Source organism: Haemaphysalis longicornis, unplaced genomic scaffold (genome assembly GCF_048455015.1).
Source record: "Haemaphysalis longicornis isolate Haplotype H1 unplaced genomic scaffold, Haemaphysalis longicornis Haplotype H1 scaffold_9, whole genome shotgun sequence".
Classification (NCBI taxonomy): domain Eukaryota; kingdom Metazoa; phylum Arthropoda; class Arachnida; order Ixodida; family Ixodidae; genus Haemaphysalis; species Haemaphysalis longicornis.
In genome coordinates, this window is record NW_027526460.1 from 144,752,106 (window position 1) to 144,773,192 (window position 21,087).

Genomic DNA, 21,087 nt, shown 5'->3' on the forward strand with positions numbered 1-21,087 from the left:
TTTGAATACTCACAAGTGTACGGCAAACGAAAGGCTTACTATGAAATCTTATCAATATTATTCATCACGAAAAAGTGTTACACATTCCCCCTTTGAGGTACTCGTATTCCTTCATAAGATTTGGGCACCAAAGCAAAAGTTGCAAGGCGGATATGCAAGACGTGCGCCCTAGACGCTTGTACATCTGTAATATAACGCCAGCCATATCACCACAAGTGAGGAGACCGTGGCAGCGCTTCGGTACGAGATAGCTTCATAGAGCGTGAAACGTCGGCTCGCTGCCACACAACGAGACGTGCCTGGCGCGTCGGGCCGTGCTCTTGGGAGGCGGTGGTGCAGCGCATCACGAAGCATTCGTGCCCCAAATCAGAGCGTACTTTGTTCCTCACCACACAGAATGGCTGGGATAAGTGCGATGTCAGCCTTCCGCGGTGAGTTTCTAAGGCTTTTTTGGTTAGTTGGGCTAAGGCAAGTTCAAAATTCCCTTTCTATTAGGAGACGCACGAGTTATAAGCAAGCATTACTGGTTGTAAAACATTTACTGTACCTTTAGCCAACAGCTAACAGGTCGACTCCTAAAAATTTCACGCGATAACAAGGAAGCTAAGCAGGAGATGTTCAGCGCTGTATGATGTATACCCACTTTTATTGCGGCAATATTTGGCCTTAGTATTCCTTGTCCCGTTCATTCAGAACCTTCGCTGCATAAGTTGATCCGTGGTGCCGTGCAAAGGGCGGCCCTGGACGCTATGACAAAAAATGGGTAGTCCGCACTAGAATAATATTGCAACACCCTCCACAACAGTTTTTGAACTTTTAAAACAGAATTTAGAGTTCTACATTTGGTATCTAATGCAATAAACGCGCAATACTACTAAAATTGTTCATTTCTAAGCAAACAAATACCATTTGTAGTTCAGAAGGTGTCAGAAGAAATGGGGAATGTTGTTTCAGTCAAAACAAAAAAGTCGCTGTCTTTAGTGTTTACCTAAACAAGTAGGTCAAGGTAGCTTATACTGTTTTTGTCCTAATGGTACACCACGCGAGGTATCTATAAAATATACAACCAATAACTTCATCAATGCCGTTACCACGAAATAGCAGATACATGGCAAACTTGCACACATCAACGAAGGAAATCACATCCTTTGCCAGCGTAAGCATCAGGTTGGCTTCTTTTTAATGCTCAGAAGATGAGACTTTACATGATTTGCCCATGGACGAAAGTTTAGGCCATCTGAGTGGTCGTAAGCGTATCAAATGCATCACACTGAGGCAGGAGAAATCTACGACTCAGTGGCGAACATGGCGGTTGGGCTTCAGGGGCGGGAACGGGGGATATTGACACCGGAAAACCGAATACGAAATCGTGAGAACAAAAGATAGCGACTTGGAAAACAAAACTAAAAAGTAAATCCTATATTCAATACCAAATGATTTGGAGCAAAGTACGCACTCTAAGTGACTGTTTAACTTGGTTCCTTTTGTATTTTAACTATTATGGTTTTAAAATGAGTCATCATCGTAGGGAAAGCGGCCATCAAAACTGCCTAAGCTCGGCATGAGACCATGAAAAAAAATGAAGGCGATACTAACGCGTAAGACTTGAAAGTAGCGAAGCTGTACGCAGCCAACACGACCACCACGACGGTTTAAGTCCCCTATTTCAGCCGACTGGCTTCTTATTGGCTGCCGCAACGACCTTTACATCATCATTGTTGCTGCAAGTGTGAGCTTCAATTTTTAGATGCGAAGCATCCCGTGCTCGGGATGCTGTGTTGTTATCGCATGTTGTTATCCGCATGTTGTTATCCGCCGTCCGCACTCTACTGCGCATGCGCGTGTCTTCAGCCCCGTCACGTTTGGTCTGATGTCAGCGCAGTCCACTATAAAAAGAAATACTGAGGCGGCGCCCAGATTTGATCCCACGACTGTCTGGCCGCAACGGGAGGTACGTGGCGCTCTTCCCACTGCGCTACATACTGAGACGGGAGCATGTGCTAGGAACGCGCCTTAAGTCCTTTACTCATTCAAACTACGTCAAGAAGCTAGTGATACAACGACGCCACGCGGGGCTGAACGTCAGCGGAAACGACGCACTGAAAACTTCAGAGGAGGATGTTGCATTTCCCGCGGGAAGCGCCACGCGCCTTGCAGCTCAACCAGAGAAGAGGACGGAGACGGCGGGCAGTGGGGTAGGAGCGTGAGCACGCAATAAAAAAAGGCGAGAACCAGGAGATGTTCGATCAGATAACACCGGTGTCGGTCTTTTCGCTGTCTCTACATTTCTCTACATTTCTCTGCATTTCTCTACATTATTCGGTCCGTACATGAGGGTTCACACTACGTTCCCATTCGTGCTCCGATAAATGAAACAACATAACGGCAGCACAATGGAACCTACACGGAACCCCCATGATGCTTCGCATCCTCCTCATGGTTCCGCACGAGAAGATGGTGTAATTTTTTTGGAAGTTATAACCTTTGGACATCACCTTGGAGTGTTGTACCCTATGACGCATCTTTCTCGTTTTGAGCAAGCGTTCCTACGATTTCGGTGAACGCTGGAGTCTCTCTCGTTCCGATCAAGTGTTGCCCCAATTACTACGAGCACTGGAGCTTTTTTTTTGGCCAATCTTGGCCAGTCTCCCTAACTGGGCATGCCTGGCTTGACGAACGGGCGCCGATGACTCTGGACGGTCGCCGCGAGACACGCACGCATGACCGCTCAGCATTTTTTCTTCTTTTCGAAACATTTTTACCGGGGGCAGTCACAGCAGTATTGGCCAATCTTCCTAAGTGGGTGTACTTGGCTTGACAACCATGCGCAGGGGACGCGAGGCGGTCGTCGCGAGGCATGCACACACGAGCGCTAGCCGTTTTCTGAGTTTTTTAACTGCCGTGTATTCGCCGCGAAGAACCCGATCACGTGCAATAGGCCATTTCTCGGTATTTTTAACTGCGGACACGAAAATTACGATTTGCGAAACAGCTTCGTTGTTAAAATAATTATCGGTAGTATACTCCCTCGATCACAGGTGGAGGATGCAGCCTCTTTGGGGGACAGAGGCTTCATATTCCTGAGACAAATTTGGAAGGCAAACGACGTCTCCTTCCCGCCCTGCATGTGCCACTGTGCACAAATTTCCACCATCGGAGTGCATACGATGGCTATCACTCATGGATTCATTGATACATTTATTAGTTAACTGATACCATCAATCGCAAATTCGACAAGGACCGTCTGTCAAAAAACCCACCAAGTTGCTCAAGCAGTACGAGTCTGAAAGGTCTACAGGCAAATAGCACGTCGTCCGTTCTGTCGCTTGGGGCGTTTTGGTAAGTTGGCACGTAGAGGTCGCGCTACTCAGTGGTTGTTGTTGTGGCACAACCATGTCTGGGTGTGTGATCGTGTCCAGGCGGGCGCCACTAACAGTGCTGGGGGTACCCCGAAGGTACTGCTGCTACAGCTTCGTACTGAGGAAGGCGCACTGACAATGCGGGCTCATACAGTCCATTCAGGCAAACGGTATTATCAGCTGCGCATTAAAAAGGATTGGTTCCCGGGAGAGTGGTGTCAAGCCCTTTTAGTCAAGCGGCAGCCAGGAGTTCGTGGGCACTGGCGGCGTCATCGGCCCGCTAGATGACTTGATCTAGAAGCGGTGCGTTGTTTCTAACCAAACGGCCTTAATTTTGCCCGTGCTAGTGATGGATGTGTGCGTGATGTAGTGGCACATTAAACTTAAATTGGATTGAGGCATTTCGTATGTGCTTTTTAAAAGTTGGGCAAGATGATTCCAGAATTGAGATCGTGAAAATCAGAGATGAATATTGTTTTCATGAACAAGACAGAAATGTCTAGTGAATGTATAATTTTACAATGAGAATTACGTTCTGGCAAAAACCTGTTTAGAAAAAGTAACAGGCAGATCAACTCGCCATTCCTTTGGATTTCAGCGCATAGTAGAGTGCAAGGGGCACCGAAGAAGAGGAAGACGCGAGTATTGAGCCGAGTTTGTGTCATTTTTTACAAAACCTGGCTTTCTTTTCACAAGAAACCGGCAGAAACGTTTCTGCAACAGGTTCCAGCAGAAAGCATAGCATGTTCACAAAATTTTCTTTTACTTCCTGCCTTCATTTTTTTTCGAGCGAAGCTCGCATTCTCCGTTCAAAGACGTATTGTAATATTTGGTAGCTAGCAGATACAATTCGCCTGCTGTTGCGGCACAGAAACTCTGGTTAAAGTGCAAAATATATGTTTGGCTGTAATATATGTATGTATCGGAAGCTTGTAGCTTGACATGTCTAGAAAATTCAACCTATTTTTGTTATTATTTTGTTTTAGTTTCCACAACCCTGCTTCCCGTGGTGATCGTCATCTCGACGAGTGGCTCAGGTGAGAAATTCGAAGCAACAGTTGGTATAGCTTCGCACAAAGAACAGAAAAACTAGTGAATAAGCGTTGTCCACAGGGAAATATGTGAACAATACAAACCCAGGAAGGAAGGAAGGAAGGAGGTGGAACGAAGGCAGGAAGGTTAACCGGTCTAGAGCCTAGTTGGCTATCCCGCAAGCAGGAAAGGGAAAATTGGTAATAAAAGAGAGTTGAAAAAAATTCACAGCATATCCACGGGGTGAATGATGATGACTGGGCGAAGCTCCTGAGGGGAAATCATCGGTAAAACCGTGACTCTTCAGTGAAAGTTCGCCCACTACATCTGTGTCCGAACGTAACGTCTAGAAAGTCTCGCTTAAACCGCGCGTCGGCACCTTGGGGCTGAGCTCGCCTGGTGCGTTTTGCAGACGCCTCACGAGCTCTCACTGCATCGGGGTCTGCCTGCCGATACGCGCGCTTTCTCGCCGCTTCCCGTTCTCTGACGTTTTGGAGATCCTCTTCGCGCCGCAGCCGTGCCGCTTCGTGTACGGTAGGGTCCTCGCGCCGTTGCCGTGACGCCTGGGCCGCTCGTCCTCGAACGCTGGGATCTTGGCGGCGTCGTCGCGCAGCCAGACGACACGCTTCGGCCTCCCGCTCTCGTACGGCAGGGTCTTGGCGGCGGCGTCGCGCAGCTTCACGGAGCGCTTCTGCCTCGCGGGCTCGCACATCTGCAGCCTTATCCATCGGGCGACTCCGAGCGCGCGCCAACAGCGAACGGATTTTATTACAACGCTCCCCGCCATCTAGTAAACAATCCAAGAACTAAACTAGAGGTAGCCACGCCATCTAGTAAACAATCCAAGCGCATCTTTTCATCATATACAAGTACCGCCATCTAGTAAACAATCCAAGAACTAAACTAGAGGTAGCCACGCCATCTAGTAAACAATCCAAGAACTCAACTAGAGGTGGCTACATACATACGTCGAGGATGAACAGACCCACGCCTTAAGGAGCTTCGCCCCTAAAAGGAGAAAGCCCTCAGCAGAGAGCAGGCAAGTATGCCCAGCGCTGGCCATCAAACACTCAAATTCCGTGATTGTCGCTGTACTTACCCATTGTTCATTGGAGAAGACCCAACTATATTATACTGCGCCTAGCCTAACACCCTTATTCAAACAGAATTACGGGTCATATAGCTCACCTATAACTGTGTTTAAAGACGGCAGTTTTGTTGGGCTACTTAAAACCGCAAATTTTGATCTGTCTGTCTGGCTGTCTGTCTGTGTCTATGTCTGTCTGTCTGTCTGTCTGTCTGTCTGTCTGTCTGTCTGTCTGTCTGTCAGTCTGTCTGCCTGTCTGTCCCGCTATTGAGCTCCAAGCCGAAGGATAAAATAATTCTTGAACGAAAAGTTTACGCATGGAGAATGTTTTCAAACTTCTAAATCTGCTGGCAATGTTCATACTCGTCATTGGATTGGATTGGAGAAACGTTTATTGTGCTTGCAGTAAAGCGCGCACCCGCACTTAGGACGTGGCCTACGTCGTCGTCTTGGCGGGTGCTCTGCGAGGATCCTCGCTCGCCGTTGCCGGCTCGCGAGGTTCCTGCCTAGCAAGCGCCTCGATGACCTGCTGGACGGCCTGGAGTTGCGTTTCTTGGTGGTTACTCCGCATTGCTTCCTCAAGCTGCGGCGGTATATGTCCTGAATTAGCTTCGCTTGGATGTTTGTAGCAGTCCCAGAGCATGTGCTCGAATGTGGCCGTCTCCCTGCGGCACACTCTGCACTTGTCGTCGGGGTGTGATTCCGGGTACATCCGGTGCAGTAGCGCCGAGCTCGGAAGCGTCCTCTTTTGCAACTGCCTGAACAGCATGGCCTGTGACCTGCTCAGCCCTTTGCAGGGCGGCGGGAGAAGTCTACGGGCCAGCCGGAAGGCCTTGGTCAACTCGTTGTAGCTGGTCATTCGGTCTTTGGCGCTGAACCACAGCGGGAGGCCGCTGCCCTGTGCGCGGTCGGTTAGTCCTCGCGCTCGGGCGGGTGCCGTTTCGTTGTGGTTGGCATTCTTCTCCGACGCTGCGCCTGCGTGCGCCGGGAACCACTTGATACGAATCCTCTTGTCGCGGTCTGCCTGTCGGCTCAGAATGCCTGCCGCCGTTGAGGCAATTCTTCCTTTCGCGTAGTTTCTCACCGTCTGTCTGGAATCGGTGAGGATCGTGTGACATTCTTGGTCTACGATGGCCAGGGCGATGGCTATTTCTTCCGCTTCCTCAACTTGCGTGATTGACGTGCTGGCGGATGCCGCAAGTTGCCTTCGCAGTCGACCACGGCAATCGCGAAGCCGTTGCGGCCAGCATATTCGGCTGCGTCCACGTATCTGGCGCCGGGGTCTTTCGCGTGCAGGTCTGTTAGTGTTTTGGCTCGAACGCGTCTTCTGCCTTCGTGGAAGTCCGGGTGCATGTTCCTCGGCAAGGGATCTACCCGTACGTTCCGCCGTACGTGGTCGGGAACGGGGCGTTTTGGTCCCTGTTGTTCGTGATAACTGATGCCTAGTTTGCACAGGATCTCTCTGCCGGCCTTGGTCGACGACAGTCGTTCCAACTGAGCGGTTCTTTGCGCTTCGGCCATCTCGTCGAGCGTGTTGTGCATGCCCAGCTGGAGGAGACGCTTCGTGTTGGTAGTTTCGGGTAGGCCGAGGGCTGTCTTGTAGGCCCTCCGGATTAAGATGTCTAGCTTGTTCTTTTCGCTTTTCATCCACTTGTGGAAGGCTGCCACGTACGCTATGTGGCAAAGTACGAAGGAGTGTATGAGTCTGCTGAGGTTCTCCTCCTTCATGTCTCCGTTCTTGTTGGTAACGCGCTTGAGCAGTCTTGTCGCTTTCGCCGCCTTTCCCGTGATGCGGGTGACGGTGCCTCCGTTCCTACCGAGCGCTTCGATCGTCATCCCTAGGACTCGGATCTTGCTGACCTTCGGTATTGTGTTGCCGTCCCTGGTTCGGATTTTGATGTTTTCGTGCTCCCTTTGCTGATTGATTCTGTGCGTTTTGTTCGGTCGGTAGATCAGGAGCTCGGACTTGGTGGGGGAGCAACGCAGTCCCGTGCCTTCCAAGCTTTCTTCGATCGCGTCGACAGCCGTCTGCAGTGTAGATTCTATGTGGGCATCGCTGCCCCCGTCCACCCACAGCGTGATGTCGTCCGCGTATATCGTGTGGTTCAGTCCTTCAAGCTGCCATAGTCTTTTGGCAACTTGTATCACAACGAGGTGCAAGAGCATGGGAGAGATTACGGAGCCTTGGGGGGTTCCCTGACTACCTAATGCCTTCTCATCCATCTTCAGGTCGCCAGCTCTGAGCTCTGCCGTTCTACCGCTGAGGAAGACATTAATAAATTCGTACGACCTTTCACCTAAGTTTAGATTGGATACCTGCGAAAGGATGACCAAGTGCGTGACTTTATCAAATGCACTCTGCAGGTCAAGCCCGAGGGTGGCTTTGGTGTCCCTGGTTTCGCCGTCGATGACTTGACGTTTGATTTGGATCATGGCGTCCTGCGTGCTCAGGTGTTGGCAGAAGCCGATGATCGTCTCGGGATAGAGGTCTTCGTTTTCGAGAAACTCTTGCCACCGGTTGAGTAGGACGTGTTCCAGGACCTTGCCCACGCAGGACGTGAGCGAGATGGGGCGGAGGTTGTCCGCGCTTAGTGGCTTCCCGGGTTTTGGTATGAGAATTGTCTTGGCCCTTTTCCACTGCTTCGGCAGGGTACCGCTCCTCCAGCATTTGTTGTAATACGCCGTAAGGTTCTCGATGGAGTGGTCGTCGAGATTTTTTAGGGCCTTGTTTGTGATGAGGTCCGGCCCAGGGGCCGAACAGCTGTGCAGGTCGTAAAGGGCAGTGCGTACCTCTTCAATTTCTATGTCCCTGTCCAGACGCACCTTGGGTCGGCCGCGGTATGGACCATGGTCGACCGACGGTGTCATCGGGACGTATTTGTCTTGGAGCTTCTTTCGCAGGGTGGCAGCTCCTGTCTCCGTAGTCTCTCGATGCAGAAGTTTGGCGAGACGGTCTCTTTGGTGGGACTTGGTTTTGGTCTCGTCAAGTAGCTGTTTGAGTAAATTCCATGTCTTGCCGTTGTGTAGCTGGCCGTAAGCCGCATTGCATAGCTCGTTCCACTGCTGGCTGCAGAGCATGTGACAGTGCTCTTCGATCGTGCGGTTGAGCTTGGCCACTTTCTTGCGGAGCCTTCTGTTAAGCCTCTGCTTTTTCCATCGTGTTTTTATGGATTTCTTTGCCTCGATGAGGTGGGCAAGTCGGCTGTCCATCCTGTCTGTATCTACGTCGGTCTCGATTTCTCGCGTCTAGTCGCGCACGTTTCGGACAATCTTTTGAGTCCACGTGTCGACGTCCGTGATCTCGTCTGTCTCGGCTTCTTCTCGATGCCTGAGCTTCCTGAACTCGGTCCAGTCGACCCAGGTGTACTTTCTTGTACTGCTTGGTTGTTCTCCCGACGTGGGCACGATGATTTCGACGATGGTGTGGTCGCTTCCCAGGTCTTCTCCAGTGTTTCTCCAGGTGATGGTGACCGGTTAGTCGTTCTTGACGAACGTGAGGACGGGTGTGGTGTCGCGAGAGAAGAAGTTTCCGATTCTTGTGGGGTATGCCGAGTCCGTGATGAGGGTGTAGTTTAGTTCTAGTGCGTCTTGTGCTAGGTTCCTCCCCTTGGCATTGCTCTTGGTGTATCCCCACGTCTGATCCATGGCGTTGAAGTCTCCGCCCGCCAGTAGCTTTGACCTCCCCGCTGCGGTGCTCGTCTTGTGCAGCGCCGACTTGAACCGCTGTAGCCTTTGCGACGGGTTGCTGTATATGTTTAATAAAAAACGCTTTCCTTTCTGCGTTTGGTCAGCACGAGCTCCGTGAATGTGTGCTCTGTCTTGACGTTTTGAGTACGTGCTCCACGAAGGTCAGTCCATTTTTGACCAGGGTGCACAGGCCCCTGCCCTCTGGAGGGCCGGCGTGCACTCTGTAGCCGGGAAAGGACGGTGTGGCAGTGAGAGTCTCTTGTAATAGTAGCACGTCGGGTTTTCGGTTGGCGCGCTCGATGTGTTGTTGGATCACTGCGCGCTTCCGTTGGAGGCCGCGGCAGTTCTACTGCCACACGACTATACTTGCTGGTTCGGTGACCATGTTTGTCCGAGGTGTAAGTTGTTACCGGGAGCTTGGGTACCTTGCTGTTGAGCGAAAATAGGGTGGCTCGTTATTAGTTGAGTGTTCCTCTCCTGGACGGCGAGTCAACATTTCTGAGCAAAAATATGCTAATAGGCTCATTCAAGAAAGAACGTCTACACAAAAGGTGTATTTGCGACGTTTGTTTATTCAGAAGCAGAAGGCAGCTTAATTTGGCGGTGAGAAATGAAAACACATGTTGACACAAATGTTTTGACCCAGAAATACAAAAAGCGCTCACTGTAGTCCCTCTGCGCGGCATTACATGTTCAACAGAAATAAAAAGGTTTGAAATTTAAGGAGCGAGGGCAGTGGTACGTGGCAAAATTGAATTCACTTGAGCAAACGTCTCCCGTGTTAACAGTGGGAAAACTGAGGGAAAGAGTGTGAGAGGTGGGCGGGAAAGAGAAGGAAGGCACTTACCTGGCAGGGTTGGCAGAAGACTACCGTCTTTCAACGACATTTGCAGCCCAGCGAGGATACCAGTGGGCATTTCTTTGTAAACCGAGCTACCACAGTTATCAGGCCTGTCGGATGAAGCAAGCCACAACGCATCACGGCAGGTAAACTATCTGCCGGGAACTGAAGGGAAGCACTTTTTATCTGATTGTAACTGGGGGGGTTTAAAGCCCTGACGCCACACAGGCGATGAGGCGTGCCGTAGGGGAAGGTTCGGGATTAATTTTGACCCCCTAGGGAGGTTTAGCCTCCGCCGAAGTGTCAAACACACAGGCGTTCTCGCTTTTCTCCTCCCTCAAAAAAAGCGGCCTCTGCGGCCGGAAAACGAGCCCGCATCCTCGTGCTCAGCACTACAACGTCATAGCCACTGAGCACCGCGGCGGGTACTTTTCTTCTGACACTACCCTTATACAATTACTACACTGTATGCACAGTTGCTTGGTTGTTGTGACAGGTACAATAAGTGGCGCAGTTAGCAAACACGTTTTTTGTAAGGTGTTGGCCATTTCTGTGCTTTTATGCATAATGTTATGTCGCCCACAGTTAACATTGAAGGGGTGCACCTTTCCCAAACATATATCAGTTGGCATCCAGAGTTCGTCCACATCGCTAATTTCGTCATCAGCTATGTTTATTCAGCGATTTTGTTTCTGTAAGCGTGTATTACAAACAGGCCAACTTTTCTACTCTTTTGCCATTCTTTTAAGAAGAAGGTGTCGTTTCCGTTTATCGTTGTAAGCCTTACCTAGGAGGACTGTAGTAAAAGCAACTGATGTGCAAGTTTCGAAAAAAGATGAGTTGTCTTAACTGACGTCTTCAACCCCACTTCGTATCTTAGAACCCGTGTTACCTTTTTATTCACACCTGGCTGCCTTCTTTGATCGAATGATCGATTGTAGGTTTATCGCGCCGACGCAACGCACGCGATGAAGCCCAACATAGTGGATGCCGCCGGATTAGTTTTGAGCACCTGGTGATATTTTACGTGCGCCGAAATCTCGTCACACGGCCGTTTTTGTTTTTCGTCTCCACCAGAAAAGCGGCCGCCGCGGCCGGGAATCGAACCCGCGTCCTCGTGCTCAGCAGCCCAATGCCTCAGCCACTGAGCCACCGCGGCGGGTAAGCCTTGTTAAAGGCGGCCTGACTGCTCCAAAACACCTTTGATAGAACGTGTATCACAACAGAAAATAATGGCTATATCCAAATTATGTAATCTAGCTCTCACTCAGAATCGTTGCTGAAGGCGTACGCTCTACACAAACCAATGTCCAGAAATACCAGACCTTCTTCGTTTTTGCAAGAAACATGATGGAAAGTGTGTGTGAGGGGTCGTTGCAAGTCAGGACCCCGTTCCATTAACTAGCACGCTTTAGCTCTTGTCTAGCACTCACCTACAGTCAATGCCTAACGTTTTCTCGCTGGCTGTTTGTTGCACGGGCATAATAAGTGAAGGGTACTTCTTTCGCCCGACCGTCAGTAGCGTGATAACGAGGTTGCGAAATGCTCTGTGAGGCGTTGGGATACATTTCTTCCTACACCTGATAGTGCAGGGAACCAGTGTATATGTATGAGACCGAGAGATAATTCCAGGCTGTGTCAGTAAACCATGCACAGTAAAATAGGAAGGTCTGCAAAGCCAGTTTAAAGAAGAAGATCAGGGACGGCATTGTTTTACTCTACCAAACAAACTGCTTAACAATTGGTTTGCGTGATGACTTTTGTAGCACTACCCTAAACTGGCGCTGTCTAAACACGGCGAAACATACAGCTTCAACTCGCATTGCGTATGAACAAATTAGGTATTAGGGCGTGTTTTTACTTAAGTAGTCAAGATGAGCAGCATGGAGATGTGTTTGTTGCTGCGATTAGCCAATTCTATGCCTCTTTTGCATTGTTGTGGGCTGGTTCTCAAGAGCCCGAATACTCACAAAAAAAAATACAATAACGTTTTAGCTGCTGACGGCTTTACGTAAAATTGCACACGGTTTCTAGGTATTGCGCGAAGCTTCTGTGGCTGGGGTTTCATGTATTTTCGTATACGCGAACAAAGAATTCCTCAGGACACGTAAATCTCCTACGTTCATTGAAGGTGAAAGCGTCGCGAGTTATATATTTGATACTATGACTGCTACATCGACTTTGCGTCTCTCTCTTAGGTTTGTACTTTCTCTTATGACGCGGATTACACCGGCAGGCTTCTTTTCCGTTACAATGTGGTTGCATGTCTTGCTTCGCTTTTGCTTGTGTGTGCTTTGGCCAAAATACTTCATCTACCAGGATAAAGACACGCGCCGCGGCTACCCCAGAATTGGGGTTCTGCAAAGATAAGACGCAATGTTCTACTCATATTCTGTCATGTTCACTTGTCACGCGGCCCGCATGGGTATTCCGATTCCTGGCAACGCGTGAAGACGTCGCAGTGGTATCGCGCTGTGCTCAAACTCTTCCGACCCGGAATAAAAGCGCGCTCTAACACGAACTTGTTTGTGCGCTCTTTACGCTGGCGGCCCTTTTGTATACCGGTCAAAGACAACACAAAAGAAGCTTTTGACACACAATTCGACACCTAACGTTTTTTTTTTATTTAAAGGGGCCATGCAGACAAAACACAAATTTGGTTCATTCCAAAGGTTGGCTTGTTAGAATCATTCTGACACACGTTTTAACCCACACTTCGTTCAAATAAGGTATATAATTCGGAAAAAAGGGAATGTCCATGCGACCCACTAGCTCATTTCCCGCAAGAGAACCCACACATTCAGAGCTGTGCGATTGGCTAAGAAAGCAAACGCGAGCTGTGCACAAGCACGCGCAAGCGGTGGAAGCGAGCTGTGCGCGTGGCTGAGCAAGCGGAAATTAGGCAGGGCCTATAAAGCTTGCCGACCGAGCTATTGTGCTTAAATGTAATGAGTATTAATTTTAGAGCATGAACAATGGTGGGGTAAACAATGAAAGTTACGAAAATACGTGATAACGCAGGAGTACCGATGTTAACTGCTGTTGATACTGGGCACGCTATGCTTGTTTTAGCCGCAGAGCAGTCCGCCTCTTTAGGGTTGTCTTACACGACGCTGGCCGATTGGGGTAAGCGACGTTGTCTTAAGTAACCCTGTTTGTCTAGAATACCCCATGTTCCCAGAACCGATTACTTTATACCCCAACAAAAATAAGCCAGGTGCAGATGCGGTCAAAAACAAAGCAACGCCGGAAAACGGTGCCAGCACAGTAGGGTAACGCCATCTCCGACGATTGATGGTAAACAAGGCTGCAGAGCCTATTGATGCACTGGCAGGTCGTTTGAATACCCGCCCTGGGGATTTCATAGTGGACGTCATAAAAACACACTATTTGGCGGGTGAATCAAACTTTACACTAAATGCCTTAATTTGTTATTGAATACAACATCGTTTGCTGCCGGACAAGCGCTGGGGGCACTGTAAAACCCGAAATACAAGTTTTTTATCTTGTACTCTGTCTGCGTGGCCCCTTCAAAATGTTTTTTTTTTTTTTGGAGCAGGCCGCCTATCGTGCGAGACGCTAGAAAACGAGCCTCTCGGTGTGTGGGGTATTGGCACGTCATTATAATAAAAGTCGCGTGCCTTTCGAAGCATTGATTTGGACCTCAAGACTATGTGTGTCTCTATTTTTGGATCAGTTGACAGGCACCATTTTCAAGATAAAAAAATGATTGTGACCTCAAGCATATAGGTTTGATCACTTGGATATGTATTTTAAGTATATTAGTTATCAACGGCCAGTTAAAAACCAAGACAATGCCCATTACTAGTGGCTGCATGCCTCTCGTTGGCCTCCCAGGCTAGCGAACGTTTGTCGAGCATAGATTAGTCAAGCCACGATTTGCCAAGATCTGTTAAAAAAAGGTCCAGCCTTTGCCGTAATTCTCCCAACACTAGCTTGAAACGAGAAAGACGCGTCACAGGGCAGTCCCTTCAAATGTAATGTCTAATCGTTACCACTTCCAAAAAAGTCAAAGAAGCTAACACTTGAACAACAATTACGGAGAAAAGGTCGTTGCGGCAGCGAAGTAGAAGCCAATCGGCTGCAATCGTGGACTTACAAATTTCTGATGGGCGTAAAGGTTGCGTGCAGCTTGCGACAGCATCGCTATCTTCAACTCTTACGTGTTAGTGGGAGCTTCCTTAATTTTTCTTTATTTTAATTAAGATATCTTTTACTTTAGTTTACTCTCACATCGAGGTAGCTAGTTTCTTGTCCCGGAATTTTACTCCTAACTTTATTCGTTCGATGGCCGGTTGAACCTACCTAAGTTTGCTTTCTAGTTGTTTAGTAAGGCGCCAAGTTTCAGCTCTGTATGTCATAGCAGGCAGTATAAACTGGTTCTGAACTTTTTTAAGTGACCGAGGTAGCTTAATCTTCAATATTTGGGAGAGCTTGCCGAGTGCTCCCAAACCTAACCCTATTCAGCGCGGGATTCCTCTCTCGTGGTTGGGGTCAGCACTAACCATCTGTACGGGGCAGTTGTATTCTTTTTTTTCGTCTAGCGTTTGGTTTTTGTAAGCCGAAGCGGACGTTTTTGGAATGCCTATGCCTGATTACTCTGGATTTATTCATATTTATTTTTAGTTCCATGACCATTCTTTCTGATTGTAGTTCCTCAAGCATTGTTTGCATGTTTTCTGCAGACTCTTTCAGGAAGGCTATGTCGTCCGCAGACATCAGATGGCTGAAGTATTCCCCGTTTGTCCAGAATCCGATTCTGCGTTTATCCTCAATCCTTTGCTTTCTCCGTCAAGCTTTCAAACATTCCAGACATGCTATGAATAGTTTTGTGAAGATGGTATCTCCCTGTCTCACTCCATTTCGGTTCAGAAAATTATCGCTTTCATTGCGGAGGGTTATCCTGCCCTCGCATTTCTTTTACACATCTATTAAAACTCTTATTCACGGCGGCGCTCAGTACGGAATCAAACGATTTCTCAGTCTATAAATGTCATGTAAAGGGGTTTCTGTAGTCTATGAATTTTTCTTTCACACGAATGATAACATTGATGTGATGCATGGTTGAGTACCCTCTCTTTAAACCCAGCCTGCTCTCTCGCTTGTTCAAAATCCGCGCTGTCACGAATGATGCTAGCTATAACTAAAAAAAAAACCTTATACACAACCGAGAGTAGGCTGATGGGTCTATAATTTCTGGGGTCCTTGGGATCTCCCTTCTTATAAATCACAATGATGTTGGCGTTTATTCAGGCTATATGAACTTTCTGAGTCATCAAGCATTCCGAAAATAGTATCTCCTCCCTCCTTCAGAAGATCCACAGTAATGCCGCCATCACCTGTAGCTATTCCTATTTTCACGCCTTTAAAACCCTCTTCTACCTCTTCTTTAGTTACTAGTGGAACATCGCAAGTTGAGCTTGCACTCACAGTAGTTTCCGCTTGTCTGACGTCGCTCGCATACACTCTGGTGTAGAATCATTCTGATGGCTTTATTATCTCGTTCAAGTATTGCCTTATGTTACCCTGCTGGTCTCATAGTGCGTACATCCTGTCTTTTCCAATGGCTAACTTTCTTTATGTTGTTTCAAGCTTCCCCCCATTTGCCGCGTTTCTTCGATCACTGCTGGTTATATGCACGAATGTAGTGTGTTTTTCTTCTGTCAATAAGTTTCGACAGCTCGATTCATTCAGCCTGATCTGCCGTACTTTACACTTTCGTGTTTATACTTTCGGCACTTAGTTCTTTCGTTTTCTTAGTTATCTTTCAGTTTGTTACCAACATATCGCCTCTCCCGCATGGGCTGCTGATTCACTGATTGCCGATGTTGAGTGCTATTTACCCTGTCTCCACTTTCCTTTTTCTGCTCATCTAGGAGCGCGAATTTGTTCTGAGGAGTTATTTTAAATCCCAGCAATCTGGCTCTGACTGTGTACATTCGGGTTTTATAAGATTTCATTAGTTTCTTCCTTTCTCTCCTGAGATTCAGCCTCAGCTTGCATCTAACCACCCTGCGATAACTGCTCGGAATCTTACTTAGCACCTCTACGTCTTGCACAATACCTAGGTTGCCGCCTAAAAGGAAGTCAATTTCGTTTTTGTTGCGCCATCCGAACTTTTCAATATCCAATTCCTCTTTTTTCGTTTTTTAAATTTTTAAAGGATGTGTTCACCAACCTCAGGTTATTTCTCTCTGCAAATACCACCAGTGTACCGCCTGGACTGTTAAGATTTTCTATTCTAAAGTTTCTGATGGACTTTTCTCCCATTTGCTTGTTACCGACCTTTGCTTTACAGTTTCTTATCACAATCGCGAACTACTGTGTTGTTGCATTCGTCATTGCAGATTCGACATCCTCATCAAAGCTGTCTAAGCCTTCGTCATCATAGCTGGTTGTTGGCGCATAGGCCTGTACTGTCTTTAACCTGTATCGCTTGTTTAGCTTGATCACAACCGCAGCGTCTCCCTCGCTAATACTGAAAAACTCCTCCACGTTTCCTGCTATTTCTCTGTGGATAGAGAAATCCCGCCCCGTGTTTTTTCGTTCTCTTGTGGTTCAGTGTAGCACACAATATGCCACTAGTGAGCTCCATGAAGCCTTCTCCAGTTCATCCAGCTTCGTTTAACCCTATAACATCCTCCTTAATGTCCGAGAGCTCTTCTAGTTATACACCTAAGTTTCCCTCGCTTGACAAAGTGTGCGCGTTGAACGTTGCCAGGGTCAAGTTTCAATGGCGGCCTGTCGGAACCAGAGATTCTTAGCCCCTGCGGCTGTATCGCTTTTGTTTGGCTCTTATGCCAAACAAAAGCTCCCAGCTTGTTTGGCTCCTAGCTTGTTTGGCTCTTATGGGTAATTCCGGAGCAGGCAGCACTCCATACTTGCACGGGTACGGCATAGAGCCAGACAAAAAGAAGAGGGAAAGCGGGAGAAGTTTCACGCGGACGATGTTTTTGGGCATGCCTGCAGGGATACTGAGACATAGTTTCTCGGTTGGACTCTTTTTTTAGGCAGTTTTGAAGAAATGAGCTGAGGCGCTAGCTTTCTGACGAGGGATCCACTGGCGTCTGGCCAGTGGAATAGCGGGCCAATGCTGCGCTCAATTGTATAGCTACGATCAATGGCTGGTTTGAAGTTGAGCCAGCCAAAGCGGCCGCTGAAAATATATTAGCGTCCTCCTTCGCTGTTTGAACGCTATTCCAAGCCGAAAAACTATTTATCGAAACAATGGTGGCCTTTTGGCAGGGCTGTGAGGAGGTTAGGCAACCTTGTGCTCTCGAAAATCTGGAAGCCTTTTGCACTGCGAAAGGTGTTCAAAAAGCATAGTTTCGCATTTTGTACATAAAAGCCGATTATATATATATAGATAGCCCTTGTTCGAGCGTTCACAGCAATGTGGGCTGCGTCTTCCCCGGAGAGCCGCCGCACTCCTTCCTCGGATGGTCACGGCGTCTTCAACATAAAGCTGAATTTGGAGTTTCTCCTCTTCGTAGCTCAGTGTGCGGGGTTACGGAATGTCTGGTTTAGCTTTTCGAAGATTCTTTTGGCGACACCTAACGAATGGTGTCCTTTTTGTCGATGTACCCTCGATGGACCGCTTAGGCTAGCGGCTACTACGGTTTGTACACATAGCGTATCGACGAGCGCTGTTATTTTTTCACCATTAACTGTTTGTGAGTGGCAGTCCGATGTAGCGGAACGGTGTTTTAACCAATTCAGCTGCTTAAGGGCAACGCCAGACAATGCAAAGGCCGCTTTGCGGAATGAGCCTACAGTGGCTATTTTGTTTCCATTTCGCATTCGGGCTGTCAGTTTACCGGAAATGCGGCTCGTCAGTTGATTTAAAGGGGCCCTAAATAAGCTTCGGAAGGTTGTAATTTGAATGCCACAAACGCTAGAGTACCTTTTCACGAGAACGTATACCAAATTATCCACCCTTGCGTAACGCAGGGGCCGCACAAACACGCAAAAAAGATAGTTTCTTTCTTTCCTCGTTTACGTACCGCTTCCTCGCAGCTATACTGACGCCCTATGACGTGCGGAACAATGCTCCGACGCAGCCTCTATCACGCATGAAGCACCGCACAGTACGGCACCGCTATTGTGGGCCCCTTTAAATGTTGTAGCCAATCAGCGTTCTGGCCTCTGAGGGAAACGCGGGTGCGGTTCCGGTGAGCGGCGCACCGGCACTGGCGGCACCTTAGTATGGACGATGGCGATCGTCGCTATCCGTCACACGACCTTAGCTGAGTTTGTAGACATAGCGCGTACCCACCGCGGTGGCTCAGTGGCTAAGGCGCTGTGCTGCTGAGCACGAGGACGTGGGTTCGATTCCCCGCGGCGGAGGCCGCTTTGCTGATGGAGGAAGAAAATAAAAACGCCCGTGTGTACGAGATTTCGGCGTACGTTAAAGATAACCCAAGTGGTCAAAATTGATCCGGAGCCCTCCACTGCGGCGCCTCATCGCCTGCCTTGCGTCGCCGCGTTAAACTCTACAATCAATCATATATAGCGCGTAGCTTACAGGGTATGAATAACGCTGAAAAACACGGAGAATCTCTACAGGCGGAAACGCTGCTACTCACTCGACCGCGGCAAGCATCTGCCTGCACGTGCGCCGGTGGATAGAGAGCCCTCTCTGCGGTGCATGCACGATACGGCCTACACCGCAGCACCTAAAACTTGTCACCGCCCGCCAGAACAGAACTATTGCTGAAAACCAGTTTCTAAATGCGTGAATTGGGGTAAGAGCAGTGAAAGATTTCGTTGGTGGTCGTTGTCAGTGCGCCAAGCAGTGACTGTATAACTGAGCCGATGCTAAGCCTATTCCGACGGTGTGGGACTCGTATACATACAGGGTGTTGCGACGATAACTGGAACACTTTAAAAAATTCTCCTGAGCGATCCGCCGCTCTGTTCGCGCTCAAACTTCACACAAAGGTCGCATTTTGTGGTCTATTTTGTTTGACACCGGGAACAACAACGGTACTTACCTGTTTATTCTGAAAATAAATAAAAACGATTTTCGCCTATGGGAAAATGGCCGCTGATTTGGACGTGCGAGCCAGCGCAAGTTGATGTTGGAACGACGGAACCACCTGCAGAGTGAAACGCATGTTTGGAATTCACGTACGGAGCCAAATGGTGCAGCAGACGATCAGAAAATGCACCTAGAAATGAGCTAACAGGCGATCAGAAAACCAGGTTTTCGGGCTCGCACGTCCAAATCGCCGCCATTTTCCCATAGGCGAACATCGTTTTTATTTATTTTCAGAATAAACAGGTAACTATCGTTGTTGTTCCCGGTGTCAAACAAAATAAACCACAAAATGCGACCTTTTTGTGAAGTTTGAGCGTGAACAGAGCGGCGGATCGCTCAGGAAAAAAGTTTAATTTAAAGTGTTCCAGTTATCGTCGCAACACACTGTATATAGGGACCTATTCGCCTCGACAGCATCGCATGCGGAAACGCTAGCGAAGCGCTAGTCGCCGCTGTAAATCTTCAATTACTGTCGCAAGCGAGCATGTTCTTTTTGGCACCCCCTACCTGGCCTTCATACGCCCGTTTCCCCTATTCAAAATTTGGCCGACGCGAGGAGCGCGGTCATCGAACAGCTCAAGCCGGCCTCGGCCGACCGGCCCCGCTGGGCAGTTGTAGGAGAAAAATAGAGTGACGTACCTCCACGCGGAGCCAAAAGCTGCGCGTAAGTCGAGCCTTGCCCTGTTTCTGTAGGTGGTGTTCGCCTGGTTGGTGACGCCAAAGCTTCCACAGTGCTTTGGAGGAGCGATGAGAGGCCTTGTAGCTGGCCATTTTTAAAGGGGGGACCCTGCAACACTTTCCATAAGCGCTTTCACTCTTTCCTTCGCGTCTGGAACCACTGCGAAAGCTATATATTATCGCCAGCATGGAGCGGCACTGCGGGAGTTGCTCGTCGCACCCGATACGCCTTCCATTTCTGCTTGATTTTTGTGGCTTTTTTTAAGTTGCAATCGAAAAGCGTTCATTCCTGCAACTGAAGGAAAACCGGCCAACGGCCGCTACATGGCTTCAGGAACGTAATTCGAGCCGTCGAACGACGTCAACACCGCGAAAGAGAGAAAACTCTTTTGAGCGAGTTTACAAGTTATCTGATGGGCATATAGCAGTAATTTTTGGCTGAGGTTTTTTGCGACCCCTTTATCTAAGTACTGGGTGTGTTGGGTGACTACGTTCTGCAAGCATTTAGGATTTCGAAAAAAAAGTTGAAAGAAGTGTTGCAGGGTCCCTTTAAGGAATGATAACTCAGCTATACTCGTCGTTCTTAAACGATTTTTGACGCAGGATGTTTCTTTGATATTACAGCAGCAATTGCGCACGTAAGTCGCAACCTTTGAAACCATGGTTAGGGCCCCTTGAACTTGTAAATCGGTGGGAACAGTCCCGCGATAATGCGAGTACGGCCTTCAAGAGGCCATCCTGTCGCTGAAGATAGCTGCGATTGTTTTACTTGCCGTGACACCCGCTGTGACTCAAGCCGGCCACTGCCAAGCCAAAAAAAAGAAAACGTTTATATTTGTAAACCTAATGGTGCTCGGAGATTAAAACTTGGCAAAGGGGTGCTCTAGAACTTTCTGAAAAAGGAATGCGAAAGGATTACAAGAAAATGTGAAAATTCGCCCTGATAAAAATGTGAAAATATATATTAACGAAGTTGGAATGAAATTCTGAAATAACGATTCTGTAACAATAAGGACCTAGCAAAATGTGAGAACTGAAGTAATGCCTCTTCAGTAGAACCGGCGACGGGCACCAGACGCCGTTTGTTCGTGTCTCAGCGGGTGTCCGATGAGCGTGACCCTTGACCCACCAATCACCCACCCGTGGATCATTATAGGTTCATAACGCGCACACGACGACGTGGAGTGGGACCCGGAGCCCCTCCTCACGTAGGGGGAGGTGCTGGAGTGGTACCGGCTCAGCCGGCTCACCGCTCCGGCGCCCCACCCGGAACTAACACGACAGCAGGCAGTGCTACTACGCCAACTACAAACACAGTCAGTGATCACGCCGGTGCTCGCGC

At 48.6% G+C, this 21,087-nt stretch overlaps 1 protein-coding gene across 6 annotated transcripts in view; it reads left to right on the forward strand.

The window, feature by feature from the left end:
- The first annotated feature begins 268 nt into the window (after positions 1–268).
- Positions 269–21,087, forward strand: part of LOC144153655 (complement C2-like) — a 146,472-nt gene continuing 125,653 nt past the window's right edge. For 2 of the 6 annotated variants that reach the window (XM_077685313.1, XM_077685314.1), the window contains exons 1-2: positions 272–431; positions 4,346–4,396. In XM_077685313.1, the coding sequence (XP_077541439.1) occupies positions 398–431; positions 4,346–4,396 (85 nt within the window). In that variant the 5' untranslated portion in view covers positions 272–397. Of the gene's footprint in view, positions 432–4,345; positions 4,397–21,087 lie in introns of all 6 variants that reach the window. The other 4 variants (XM_077685317.1, XM_077685315.1, XM_077685316.1 and 1 more) reach the window with 4 other exon arrangements.